This window comes from Pelobates fuscus, chromosome 6 (genome assembly GCF_036172605.1).
Source record: "Pelobates fuscus isolate aPelFus1 chromosome 6, aPelFus1.pri, whole genome shotgun sequence".
Lineage (NCBI taxonomy): Eukaryota > Metazoa > Chordata > Amphibia > Anura > Pelobatidae > Pelobates > Pelobates fuscus.
The window spans coordinates 282,700,366-282,712,897 of record NC_086322.1 but is presented as its reverse complement, the minus strand read 5'-3'; the positions used below and the strand labels follow the sequence as shown (position 1 = coordinate 282,712,897).

Below are 12,532 nucleotides of genomic sequence, written 5' to 3'. Positions count from 1 at the left end.
GGACGGGCTACTTAGGATTTGTTTTAGACCTGCAGAGGTTCCTCTCCGTAAAAGGCTTAGAAACACTGCTATAGGATATATCTTGTATTTTATGTGTTTTATCTTGAATATTGAATGAATATAAAATTTCTCCTATTCACTTTTATAATGTGGCCTGTAGTTACAAACAATATTGGAGATGTGTCTCAGTATCCCCTATATTTTCACCTTTTTTTGGGGTGTTTTTGCTATGCAAATTATTCAATCATTGGGTTTCTTCATCAGTTGATTCTTTTCCTCCCTGTCATTGATGAATGTATACAATTTTTTGCAGAGATGCAAAATATTTATAAAATGTTTCCAGCACTTTTTCCACCAGAAATGTGTTCTGCTTCACTCTTTTTTTTTACCTGCCCTTCTTATATTTGGTGGATTTTTCTGTGAAACATGATGGAATTTAAGCAGAGAGAAGCAGAGCACTTTTTAGACCATTTTTAGATCAATTTAATAAATATGAACAGATTATAAACCAGGACCCTTTTCAGATCATCATGATAAATCTCTCCCGGTGAGTCAGGTTATATTTTAATAATATATTTCTTTTTAGATCTTGTTTGTAATGGCTCATTGTCATTCTCATTTTATCAGGCCACCGGAAGCCCTTGTTATTGGGACTGATAATCTGGTCAATGTCCAGTTTAGTGCCTCAAATTCTTTGGAAGGAGCCTATGAAGCCGAGCTTTTAGTCAGGCTCCCTGCTGGAGCTCACTACGCGCAGGTTTTTCAAGTTCTGGATCCCGGAGAGGTATGTAGATGTATAGGACAATTAAAAAGTTAATAAGTAGGAAAATGGGAATTTCTGACTTATTTTTGGTGACGTGGTATATTGGAAAGAAATTGGCGGAGGAAGTGATTTAGGTTTGGGAAAGGCAAGATGAGAACACTTAATTAAAGAAGGGCATACAGTTAAAATTAAAGATAAGTTGTTACATTTCCACGTATCTTCAAGCAATAGCCAAGGCAGCCATAGATGGTCAAAGATGCAGTACGTATTACTAACCAAAATATTCTTCTTTATCCTACTTTATTGACATTCTTCAATCTTAAAAATGGAGTTTGAACTATGTGCATGGCTTTCCGGTGCCTTCCAATATCTTTCAAATCCTTTTCTGCTCCCTATATTTATTTATTCATCAAATATTTTACCAGGAAAGATACATTGAGATTTCTCTCGTTTTCAAGTATGTCCTGAGTCCACAAATCATTGCATTGTTACATTAGGGTACAATAAAATACAAAAACAATATTAATACACAATAAATACAAAATGTAACATAGAACAGGTAGGAAATATATAATCAACCATGACAGGGGCATTTTGTTTTGAGGTATGTAGAGAGGGATCTCTTAAAGGATTTTAGGCTTGGGGAAGATTTTAAATTGTGCGGGAGGTCGTTCGATAATTGCGGTGCTCTGTAGGAGAAGGAGGATCGGGCTGTTTTCTTTTTGTATTGAGGTAGACTAAGTAAAGTGTTGGTACTGGATCGGAGGTTATAGGAAGTGGGAACAGTCGGGGAAAGCATTGTGTTCAGGTAGGGTGGGAGTTTCCCAGAAAAGCTCTTAAACACATAAAATACGTACAAATGGTGGAACGTCCCTGTCCTCTCTTGGGCTGTTCTGGAGATAACTGGAACAGTGGAGAAACAACTTCTTTCTTGTTCATCAATTTATTGATAAAAAGTATAAAAATACAGGACTGCTTTGGAAGCCCCACATTAGGGGCGAAACGCGTATCAGGACCTTGGAGGACACTTGTGCCTATATTCTCAAGACCAGTAAGGACTTTTTAAGTCTGCTCTACTTGCACTTTATTTTTAGGTGCTTTTATATGGACTTTAGTAGCCATTTGGCTATTGGACATTGCTTCTTTTAAACCCTGTGTTATTTAAAGCAGTCCTGTATTTTTATACTTTTTATCAATAAATTGATGAACAAGAAAGAAGTTGTTTCTCCACTGTTCCAGTTATCTCCAGAACAGCCCAAGAGAGGACAGGGACGTCCTATTAAGTGTCCCACTGCCAAACTCATGGGAGCCTTATGATTTTATTTGGCTCCCGGCTTGTGAGTACAAGATCTTTATATCTTCCTTTTCCAAATCCATAATTTACTGTATTACACTATATGGTTTTATGTTCATTTTCTTTTAGGAAGTTACAAGAAGTGTGATCCACCATTTGTACGTATTTTAATTGTTATTTCTAAAGTGGTTTAAGGGGACCCACTTAGGTGGTCACAACAATCTGTGTTGTCGCACACTATCACTTCTTAAACACATGGCTGGAAAGATGAAGGGTGCGTCTGGATTCCAGCGACAGCCAGTTTAGTTCTTTTAGCATATGTACTGGGAACTATGGGCAGCAAAATAACTTTAGCTTAAGAAAGCAGTTTTACTGTATAGATCATGTCCCTAAAGTCTCAATGCTCTTTTTCCTGCCACCAGTTAAATAACGTTTGTTTCCGTTTATGCAGCCCTAGCCACACCTCCCCTGGCTGTGACTGACACAGTCTGCATGAAAAAAAGATTTTATTTTCAATCGTGTGTTAACCTGCTTTAGACGTTTTTACCACCTGGTCTGTTAATCTGTTTAATCATACACAGGAGGCTCCTGCAGAGTCTACCAAGCTATTGACACAGCAGGAAATAAATTCTAATTTAAACGTAATGTGCAATAAAGGAAGTTGAAACTTTAGATAACTCTTTACAGGAAGTGTTCATGAAGGCTTTAAGAAAACAATGTGATTAAAATCCTTAATTGCAGAGAATTGAGCAGTGAGACTGCAGAGACATAATCTATACACTGCTCTATACACTGCTTCATTAAGCTAATGTTGTTTTGCTGTCTTTATTGTTCTTTTCATTGATAATAAATTAAAACTTATATATGTTAACTAATGCATACATCCCAAGTGTCCCTATTTAGGAAGGGTAGTCCCTCTTGTGGGCCCAAAACTCACTGTTCTATCCTTATTTTATTTTCTATGGGCTCCATATTGTTGGAGTGTAGAACACTACCATTTTTTCTCTCAAAATCAGTCTCTGTCAATAACACACATTGTTATTTTCATAAATTGTTATTAGTAATTCTTCTAAAATGTCTCAGAACAGTCCCTCTCCTGGCTACACCCGCACTCACCCATAAAATTAAAGTGTCCCTTCCTTGTCCATTTGGAATGTCCGGAGGCATTCTAATGGATTATTTTGCTTTTTCAGGAGAAGGTAGTCTGCACCCCCAAAAAAGATAACGAGACAGAGCTTGTGGTTTGTGAGCTTGGAAATCCCATGAAGAACACTACAACAGTAAGTACTAAGAGATACTAACAGGGTTATTTATTAAAGTGAGAATTAAAAGTGAATTTAAATTAGTTAGGAGTAGTTGAACTGCAAGCATAGCTGACTATGCGAATGTTTCCAATTTGACTATTTGGCCTCAAATTCGAAATTCACTTTGAATTCACACTTTAGTGAATATTCATTAGCATCACATGAACACCTGAATTCCATTGTTATAAAAGAAGAGCCCAAAGTATGTATATTTATGCAAATAGAGTACAATGGCAATTATATTTCTGTTTTATGGTTTAAAAGTTTTATAAATGTAAAATATTTTAAACCGATCATGTATTTTATCAATATTGGTTCACACTCACTGTCCCGGTAGTTCGATTGTTGGAGTCTCTCACTCCTATCGTGGTGTGAGTAGTTTTTCCAATTTCTGAAGACAAAGGACATAAACATGTCCTGGCGATCGGTCATTCAGGTGTCAATTAACTGATCATCATAAAGGTTGCAATAATGCTGCCAGACACATTGGATCTGTTACGCTAATTGACACATTAGTTACTTAAAGGAACACTATAGCGTTAATATAGGAATATAAACCTGTATTCCTAACACGATAGTGTCCTTGTTCTTAATTAGATTCAGGCCCTCATTTTGCTGTGTAAAAACCTGAAAAAAATTGCTCCTCTGCCTGCGACGTCATCAAGAAGGCTTCCTCGTTGACTGTCCACTCCAATGCTCCTCTTAGAAGAGCATTGGGGACCTGATGCACATGCGCGACAAATGCTGCTCGCTTATCCAATTAAAATGCTTCTTATAGGACAGGACTGAGTTCAATGTATTTCTCTGAGCTGAATTTGGTAGCGTTTGAAGTCCTTTCGAATTTCAGATGTTATGTGACTGAGTCAAACTCCGTTGTTGCAGCAAAAGTGCCTGCAGTGGGCAACTGGGGGTTTCTGCAAAATGGCAATGTTTTTCCTTGAAGGGTTTAAACTGTTGAGATGAAGTGGTCTAAGTCAGTGTTTTTCAACCTTTTATAGGGGCGTTCCATTGCAGGTCTAAAAAAAAATTCCTAAGTAAGTATAGAAAGCCATTTCTATTGATTCAAGTTCCAAATGAACCATGTAGACACTGATATTTAAGTTAATCCGATGTTGGAGAACAAGTCTGGTTAAAGATAGTTAAGAATATTTTAAAATAAATATGACATAATGTGAATAATGTGCATGTAGGGAGGAGTGTAAGATCTATTGATCTAATTTATTAAAGTCACAAAATGAAAATACAATACACAGAGTCAATCCTAGGGGTTGTAGACTGCCCAGGTGTTCTGACAATAAGTGGGGTGTGTAGCACTAGGCTCCACCCCCCCGGTATATCATGCCCCTTCTCGATAGATCCTTAGGGGTAGAGCCTAGTGCTGCACAACCCGCCTATCTATAGAGTACCTGGGCAGTCTGCAATCCCTCAGGATGGGATCTGAATACACACTTTATAGTTACACATAGAGGACACACACACATTTGCATAAAGAGGACACTGATACACACACAGAGGACACTGACACACACTTACACACAGAGGACACTGACACACAAACACACATTTACACTCAAAGGAAACTGACACACTCACTCACTGACAGACACACTCCCTGATATAACACTGACAGACACATTCATTGACATACTCTCAATTTGACACACATTCTCATTGATTTGACACACACTGACAGACACACACATTTACTAGACATGTGCAATTAGTTTCGTTCCGAATGTCAATTCGGGGGAAATTCGGAAATTCGGATACTTCCGAATGTCTGAATTGCCGAAGTTCCAAATTGCTGAAGTGTCGAAGTTCCGAAGTGTCGAATTGCCGAAGTTCAGAAGCACAGTATTCCCGAAGTACTAATATACCTACCCAGTGGAAGAATGAAGAATGTTACACTGTATAGTTACATAGTTACATAGTTACATAGCTGAAAAGAGACTTGCGTCCATCAAGTTCAGCCTTCCTCACATTTGTTTTTTGCTGTTGATCCAAAAGAAGGCAAAACACCCAGTTTGAAGCACAATTTTGCAACAAGCTAGGAAAAAAAATCCTTCTTGACCCCAGAATGACAGTCAGATTTATCCTTGGATCAAACAGTTATTATCCTACATTGAAATATTATATCCTTGAATATTCTGTTTTTTCAAGTATGCATCTAGTAGCTGTTTGAACATATGCTTTAAATAAAAAGTATACAAACATAGCCAGAATTCAGCTGTAAGCATTTCCAGTGGGGATCCTTTCCCTGGAGTCTAGTGGGGATCCTTTCTCTGGAGATTCTTTCCCTGCTCTTCCAGGACTGCTCTCTTGTGCGCTGTTCAATGATGGTGGGGCCAGAGTGACTTCCTAACCCAGTTGGCTACACCATAGGGCCACCTCCATTATCCCGACGGACACTTTATTTGGGCAGACTAGCAACCTGTCATCTAAGTAAGCAGGTACCTTCTGAGCCTTAGCTTACAGCCGGCCAGCTGCAGGCATACCCCCTTCTGGGGGGATATGATAGGAACATTTAAATACATAAAGGGAATCAACACAGTAAAGGAGGAGACCATATTTAAAAGAAGGAGAACCACCACAACAAGAGGACATAGTCTTAGATTAGAGGTGCAAAGACTTAAAAATAATTTCAGGAAGTATTACTTTACTGAGAGGGTAGTGGATGCATGGAATAGCCTTCCAGCTGAAGTGGTAGAGGTTAACACAGTGAGGGAGTTTAAGCATGCGTGGGATAGGCATAAGGCTATCCTAGACTTAAAATAAGGCCAGGGACTAATTAAAAGTATTTTGAAATATTGGGCAGACTAGATGGGCCGAATGGTTCTTATCTGCCGTCACATTCTATGTTTCTATGTTTCTTCTTGTGGTGCTTGTACCCCCTGGGAACCTGTGGTCTGTGTGACTTGAGTCAAACTTTAAGAATTTTAATTCTGTCTGTTTTATTCTGAAATGATCAATGTATCCGTCTTCAGTATTTTTCTGATGCAACCTACATCTATGTGTCCTCTTCACTACCATTTGGTTCCTAAGTGAAAATTGTTTTACATTCTTGACTTTATAGATCCATGCAGAACTGCAACTTGCTTTTAGCAACTTGGAGAATTATGGAAGTAACATCACTTTCCCAATGCAGATAAAGAGGTAACAGTGATATCCTCCACCCTTTAACAGTAAATAAGACATTTGATATATTTTATAGTGATTTTTGGTGGTGTAGCAGCTGGTGCTAAGTTGAGAAAGTCATCTGCTATATATAGTAATTCTGATCTGTAGAAATATGTAAATAACTTTTAGTTACATAACACATCGTAGCATAGATTGCTGATGACATGTGATTTTGGCTTTATTTTCTTAGTCGAAACAGTCAAAATTCAAGTAGCTCGATTGTTTGGGTGCAGTTGGACGTTATTGTGAAAGCCTCACTAGAACTTCGTGGGTAAGAAGTTGCCATTATCTTCTGATTTTGTTTAGAAGTAAATGTGGTCACAGTCACAGACAGGTAATGGTGGGTATAAACAGAGGGAATGTTTGGAGCTTAATTTGTTTGGTTAACACGTGGAGCCATTATTTAAGTGCCAACAGAGGTCTTTCTCCTTATTTCCAGGAGTTCATACCCACCAGAAATTATTCTGCCACTGCCAAAATGGGAATTTAATGAAGAAGTAGAGAAAAAGAGACCCCAGGATTACGGAGAGGAAGTGAAGCACGTATACGAGGTACATCTTCATGTTTATGAGATGGGAAACATCACAGGACATCACCTGTAATAGTATAAATTTAACTTGTAGAATTTTATCCATCTAAAATGTTGTAGTCCACTTTTGCTCTGCAGATACATTTATATAACCGGGGATAAACTTTCATTGCCGATTTGTCACCTCATTTCTTATTTTTCTCTGTGTCTAGCTGCACAATACCGGCCCGGGAACAGTGCACGCCCACTTAGTTGTACAGATTCCCGAACGCTACGAAGGAGATTTCTTTTTGTATCCCCTGGACATAGAGGTGGATGACAAAATGACTTGCTTCAACCAGTCAAAACTGAACCCCCTGGAGGTCAGGAAAACGACCCATTGTGTCACCTACCTAACGATGCCATAACTTCTCAGTTCATACTCTCTCAATAATTTTCATTTTTATCGCTTTATTATTCTCAATAGTTGGACTTTTCTGTGGTTACTGAAGCACCCAAGAACTACAGCATGATTGGTGATCAAAGACTATACAAGAGAGACACAGATATAATAGATGCGGAAGATTCTACAGAAGAAGAAGAAGAGATTATTGCCTTGACGGAAGACGGAAAGAAGAAAATACGCACCATTCATCTGGTGATTGTATATGTGAAAAAAATAAATGTTATCTGAGTTTCCCTTTAGCTCAATCGTGCTTTGCTTATATCTTTTGTCTATAATCACTTTTTAAAATAAGTTATTGTACTCGGGCCTAGCCAATGCTAAAAGCATCAACTAGGAAGTAACCATAGAAACCTAAGCACATACACTGTGGTTGCTATGCTGGAGGCAAAGGGGGGCTACCAGGTGTCTATACCAAAGAAATGATTGACAGTTGGGGGAAAGACCTTTTTTTTTTTTATTTTTTTTTCTTTCAAACTATAAATTTGCTAGCAATTCTGCTAGATACAATTCTGTATATAGATACAATTCTATGCTCTTTAAATGAGCATATGTTGTATGTACAGCTACACTTTCATATGGAGGATTTGGGGGCATTTTGTGACCTGAGTGTTACCGTAACAACTTTATCTAAATAAAGTTGCTCGGGTACCAGGAAGCCCCTGGGCGCACTCTTACCAGACCTCTCTAGGGAAAATCAGTGGTTCCCCTGCACACTCCACGCTTCCTGAAAGTAGGGGACCTGCAGTTCGGCGCTGGAAGCACACTTTAGGATTGAACAGTTTGAAACCATTTGAGAAAGGTTTAACCCCTTAAGGTAAGAGTGTGCCTGGGAGCGTCCTGGTACTATAACAACTTAATTTAGATGAAGTTGTTATGGTGACCCGAGTGTCCTTTTTAAGCCTTTAAATATCACTGTGTGAGTTGAAATGTTGGCTTTAAAGATGGCACAATACATTTTGTTTCATTAGGTGTATTTCCTTTTTTTTTTTTTGCATGTTGGTGACAACACTAAATATAAGGAGAATGTTTATATGAAATATTTCTATGTAACTATTTGGCCGCAGAATTGCAGTGGTGTTACCTGCTGGGAGGTACAATGCTTGATAGACAACCTGGAGCAGGGGCAACGGGCAACATTGACGCTACACAGCATCCTCTGGATACCAAGCTTCATGAAGGTAAAAGACTATTAACTTCCCCAGTGGCTTCTCTGTGATCCAGATTGACATCTCCCTTTACCCCTCGTGGCACACAAATGGTACGGATTCCTTACATCCTCAACATTCTCAAACAGCCTAGTTCCGATTGAAAATGGATAGCATAATGATATGGTAATTTTAATAATGAAAGTGGGGGCACTGCTATAAAAAAATCATCCCCACTCACCTCTGTAGACCACGTAATAAGGTTATCTCATGGGAAATTCTGCAGTGACCTCTCCAAATATCCTGAAGCTTTGATGGTTCCCATGTTATAGGGCATTCTGAGTAATTGCAGTGAGTAAAGGCATATGATTACAATTATTTACATAGCGCCAACAAGTTCCACAGCGCAGAATAAAAATGACTCTCCTTGCCCTCCACAGAGACCCCAACAGCCGTTCACACTGCTTTCTCAAGGTTCCTTCCAGGTCACAGGTGTTCCATACATTGTTCAGCCCACGACACTACTGGCCAATGATACCACCGTAAGTTTCCAATATATTTTCCAATTCTTGTATAGCATTGCATAGACTTGTAATTATACAGTCACCACGAGAACAATAGGGGGTGATATAAGGGCTGTGGAGGTAAAGATGCAGGAATAGTAGGTATATTGGGGGATGAATGAATGTAGAACATTAATGATGTAGGTTTGTCAAAGAGAAGGAATGTATCGAAGTTAATAATTGGGCAGGATCCATGGGTGAGGAAGACATGACAAGGGGAGAGAATAAAATAGAACTGTTCTATGAGAAGCATCTGATTGGACGTAAGTCATCAATATTGATGACATCAGCAGAGGACGACTGGGATGCAGCAAGGAGATTGCTATGGTCCTTTCATAAAGACAAGCTTAAAGAAAAGGCCACCAAGTATTTTGAAAATTAAAAAGAACTCATCGACTCATTGCTTGTTAGTGTTCTTTTAATGGTGAGGCCTTGAAAGAATTTATTTTATATAGGCAATGCTAGTGGTATATAAATTAGAGATTCAGTTCTGTCACCAGGAATATAAAGCTAGTAAGTAATGACTCTAAATGTGCATGTTTTGACACCCCAAGACACCAAGTGCCCTGATTGTAAGATAAATGTCTTGTTGATTCTATAAAGTAACAACATATTTGTATCTACATATAAAATGTGCAGTTGGATTTTTCCCACTGATTTTGATGTATCTATAAGGATCATTCTAACAAAGGAGGGTTTTTTTTTTTTTTTTTTTAAATGCGACAATACAAAATTCTTATTTAATTTCCTTTTCTGATTTTTAACTCTGCATTTTTATAGAAGTGATGGAATATGCAATTATTTATGGCCGGGTAATTCGATAATTTCTTCCTTCTGCTTTTGTCTTTTTTTAATAATCCCACATCTGTGTCCTTGTCTCAAAAACTTTTCAGGCACAAACAAGTGTGCTGTGGATTAGCCCTGATGGACAAAAAGAGGTTCCCCTGTGGTGGGTAATTGTAGGAGTCCTGGCAGGGCTTCTGATACTGGCCCTGTTTGTATTTGTTATGTGGAAGGTAAGTGTAGCACAATTATCCTCATATATTTCACCTATTAGATTAGTATTTGTGACCTAAGAAAGCCATAAGGTGTTTTAGATATTTATTTCCTTACATTGTGCTTTTTTCTCTTCTCCACTCATAGCTTGGATTCTTCAGGAGGATGAGACCTCCTACGGATGACCAGGATGAGTTAACTAATGATCAACAGTTAGACTAGATCCATAATCGATGGCAGGGTTAACCAAAAGGAACCTTTAACTCTTCAGTTTTGGTGATAAAGAAATATGAGAACTGTAGTTCTACACAAGCTTGAGGGCAACGTGTTGGTGGCCTGCATATCTTGAACAATCATTTATCTACCATCAGCTTTGGAATTCACTGTCTTACCTTCATAAACCATGGAATTCAGCTCCCAGAAGAACCTCGCTATAAGAACCTCACATTGCTCAACTGCATCATCACTAGCTTAATATCCCTGTATCATTCAGCTCCCTGTGAAATTTCTGTGTCCTGAAGAAATGAACCCTTTAAAAACGACAATAAAATTGAACAACAGACTGGTTTCTGTTTTAATTGCAGAAAACGACACACATGAATTCATGCTACATACCACCCAAGTGTGACCTTTTTCTGGCAGAAAAGTTCTTTGGAATTACTCTTTTTTTATCATGATGTCCATAGTTAGTAAGAACTTAAAATATCTGATGTGTCAGAGTGAATGTGTCACAGAACTCCAAATAACTGTTATCCCCTGCCTTAATCCAATGACAATAATACACATAGCTGTATAATAACACAGTTTTTAACCTTTATTACATTTAAGTTTAATGTAATTGTACAATTACATTAAATACATGTCATTCAAATTTTCACTTTGCTGTGTTTACAATAAATATGTAAACTGTTGAGTCATATACAAGATATTTGTATATGTATTACAAAGGACCTAAAAATACTCTAGTTTTGACTATTTTCAAAAAGAAAAATGAGATTGCCTGGTTGAATTTTTTGTACCGATCTGACGAACAGTTCCAGGTGAAATTAATCATTTTGAACCATTTTTCAGGTCCATTTTTTGTATAAGAAATAGTGAAATTAATTGTAGTATATTTATTAACCTATACTGTGATTTTCTGGAATTTGGTTTGAGAACGAAGTAGTGGCTGCTACAGCAGAACAGAAAGGTGAAGATATCCATTTCTAGAAGAGATTTGCTTTATTTTTTGTGATTTACACAAAATCCAATTGCATGTCACCTAGGTGTAGGTGACATGCTAACCTTACTTATGTAGGTATATTTTGTATTAGGAAAATGAATTGTTAACAGATCAGATCTCATCATGAGAAGAAGGTATCAAGACTGGTGGCAGCAATAATAACATTTTGTAGTTTTTCTGATATGTGAATTTATAACATTATTATTCTTCACAAATATATAGAAATGTGATTAAAGCAATCTAGAATGCCTTTCTTAGGGGGCTTGCAAATTTCTTTATTTAAGATATAACACCAGTTTTCCGTCTAAGATCTCAGAGTTATGAAGATCACACTTATTCAATAACAGTGATTTGATAGGAATTCTGCTTTCAGTTTTGCTACTTGGCCATCAGTTTGAAATTCACTTACCCTAAATTCCCAACAATCCTCACTTTAATTAAATAATCTGTTAGTGTATGAGTTAACCTTTTCATTTATGAGGTCAAGCATCATGTAATAGATATGGTTTGATTGTAATTCCAGGAAGGAAACAGCAATATATAAGAGGAAATAGGAGTATTATCTTATGTTACATTCTGTTTGTCATTCCGTTTCGTTTAAGACTTAATTATTACTTTACAAAATTCCACATCCAAAAATTTTACTGATAGGGAACAAAAAGCAAAATAAAGTATTTATTTTATTTTCTGTTTATTAAATTGTGAGTCAACAAGGAATTCTGGTAGATTGACAACAAATGGCCACATTCAGGTTATAGAACAGTTCGATAAAGAAGATTAATTAGAATAATTTTCGAGTGCGACATTTTTGTTCTAAATTGTTTCATTTAATTGTCAAAAAAATGCTCAGAGTGAAAAGAAATTAAGCTTGAATTTCTGTAACTTAAAGGTACAGTCCTCGAGGGGTTAAGGGTGTGGAGTGGGTCTGAAGTGGTTAAAGAAAACTTTCTGCTGTCATTGGGGGTGAATTATTCAGATGCTCAGAAGCTTGAAAACGGTGCATAATGAAAACTTGAAAAATGAAAAATTGTGTGTGTGTGTATACACACACACACACACACACACACACAACTTTTGAGTATATATATATAGCT

At 37.4% G+C, this 12,532-nt stretch overlaps 1 protein-coding gene across 1 annotated transcript in view; it reads left to right on the top strand.

Moving 5' to 3' along the window:
- LOC134614990 (integrin alpha-IIb-like) overlaps nucleotides 1-11,688 on the top strand; it is a 65,673-nt gene extending 53,985 nt beyond the window's left edge. Inside the window, exons 22-32 of the mRNA XM_063459315.1 lie at nucleotides 628-784; nucleotides 3,251-3,337; nucleotides 6,435-6,514; nucleotides 6,729-6,809; nucleotides 6,978-7,089; nucleotides 7,280-7,429; nucleotides 7,534-7,704; nucleotides 8,577-8,690; nucleotides 9,098-9,199; nucleotides 10,114-10,236; nucleotides 10,364-11,688. Coding sequence (XP_063315385.1) covers nucleotides 628-784; nucleotides 3,251-3,337; nucleotides 6,435-6,514; nucleotides 6,729-6,809; nucleotides 6,978-7,089; nucleotides 7,280-7,429; nucleotides 7,534-7,704; nucleotides 8,577-8,690; nucleotides 9,098-9,199; nucleotides 10,114-10,236; nucleotides 10,364-10,438 — 1,252 coding nt within the window. The 3' untranslated portion in view covers nucleotides 10,439-11,688. The remainder of the gene's footprint in view (nucleotides 1-627; nucleotides 785-3,250; nucleotides 3,338-6,434; nucleotides 6,515-6,728; nucleotides 6,810-6,977; nucleotides 7,090-7,279; nucleotides 7,430-7,533; nucleotides 7,705-8,576; nucleotides 8,691-9,097; nucleotides 9,200-10,113; nucleotides 10,237-10,363) is intronic.
- The last annotated feature ends 844 nt before the right edge of the window (nucleotides 11,689-12,532 follow it).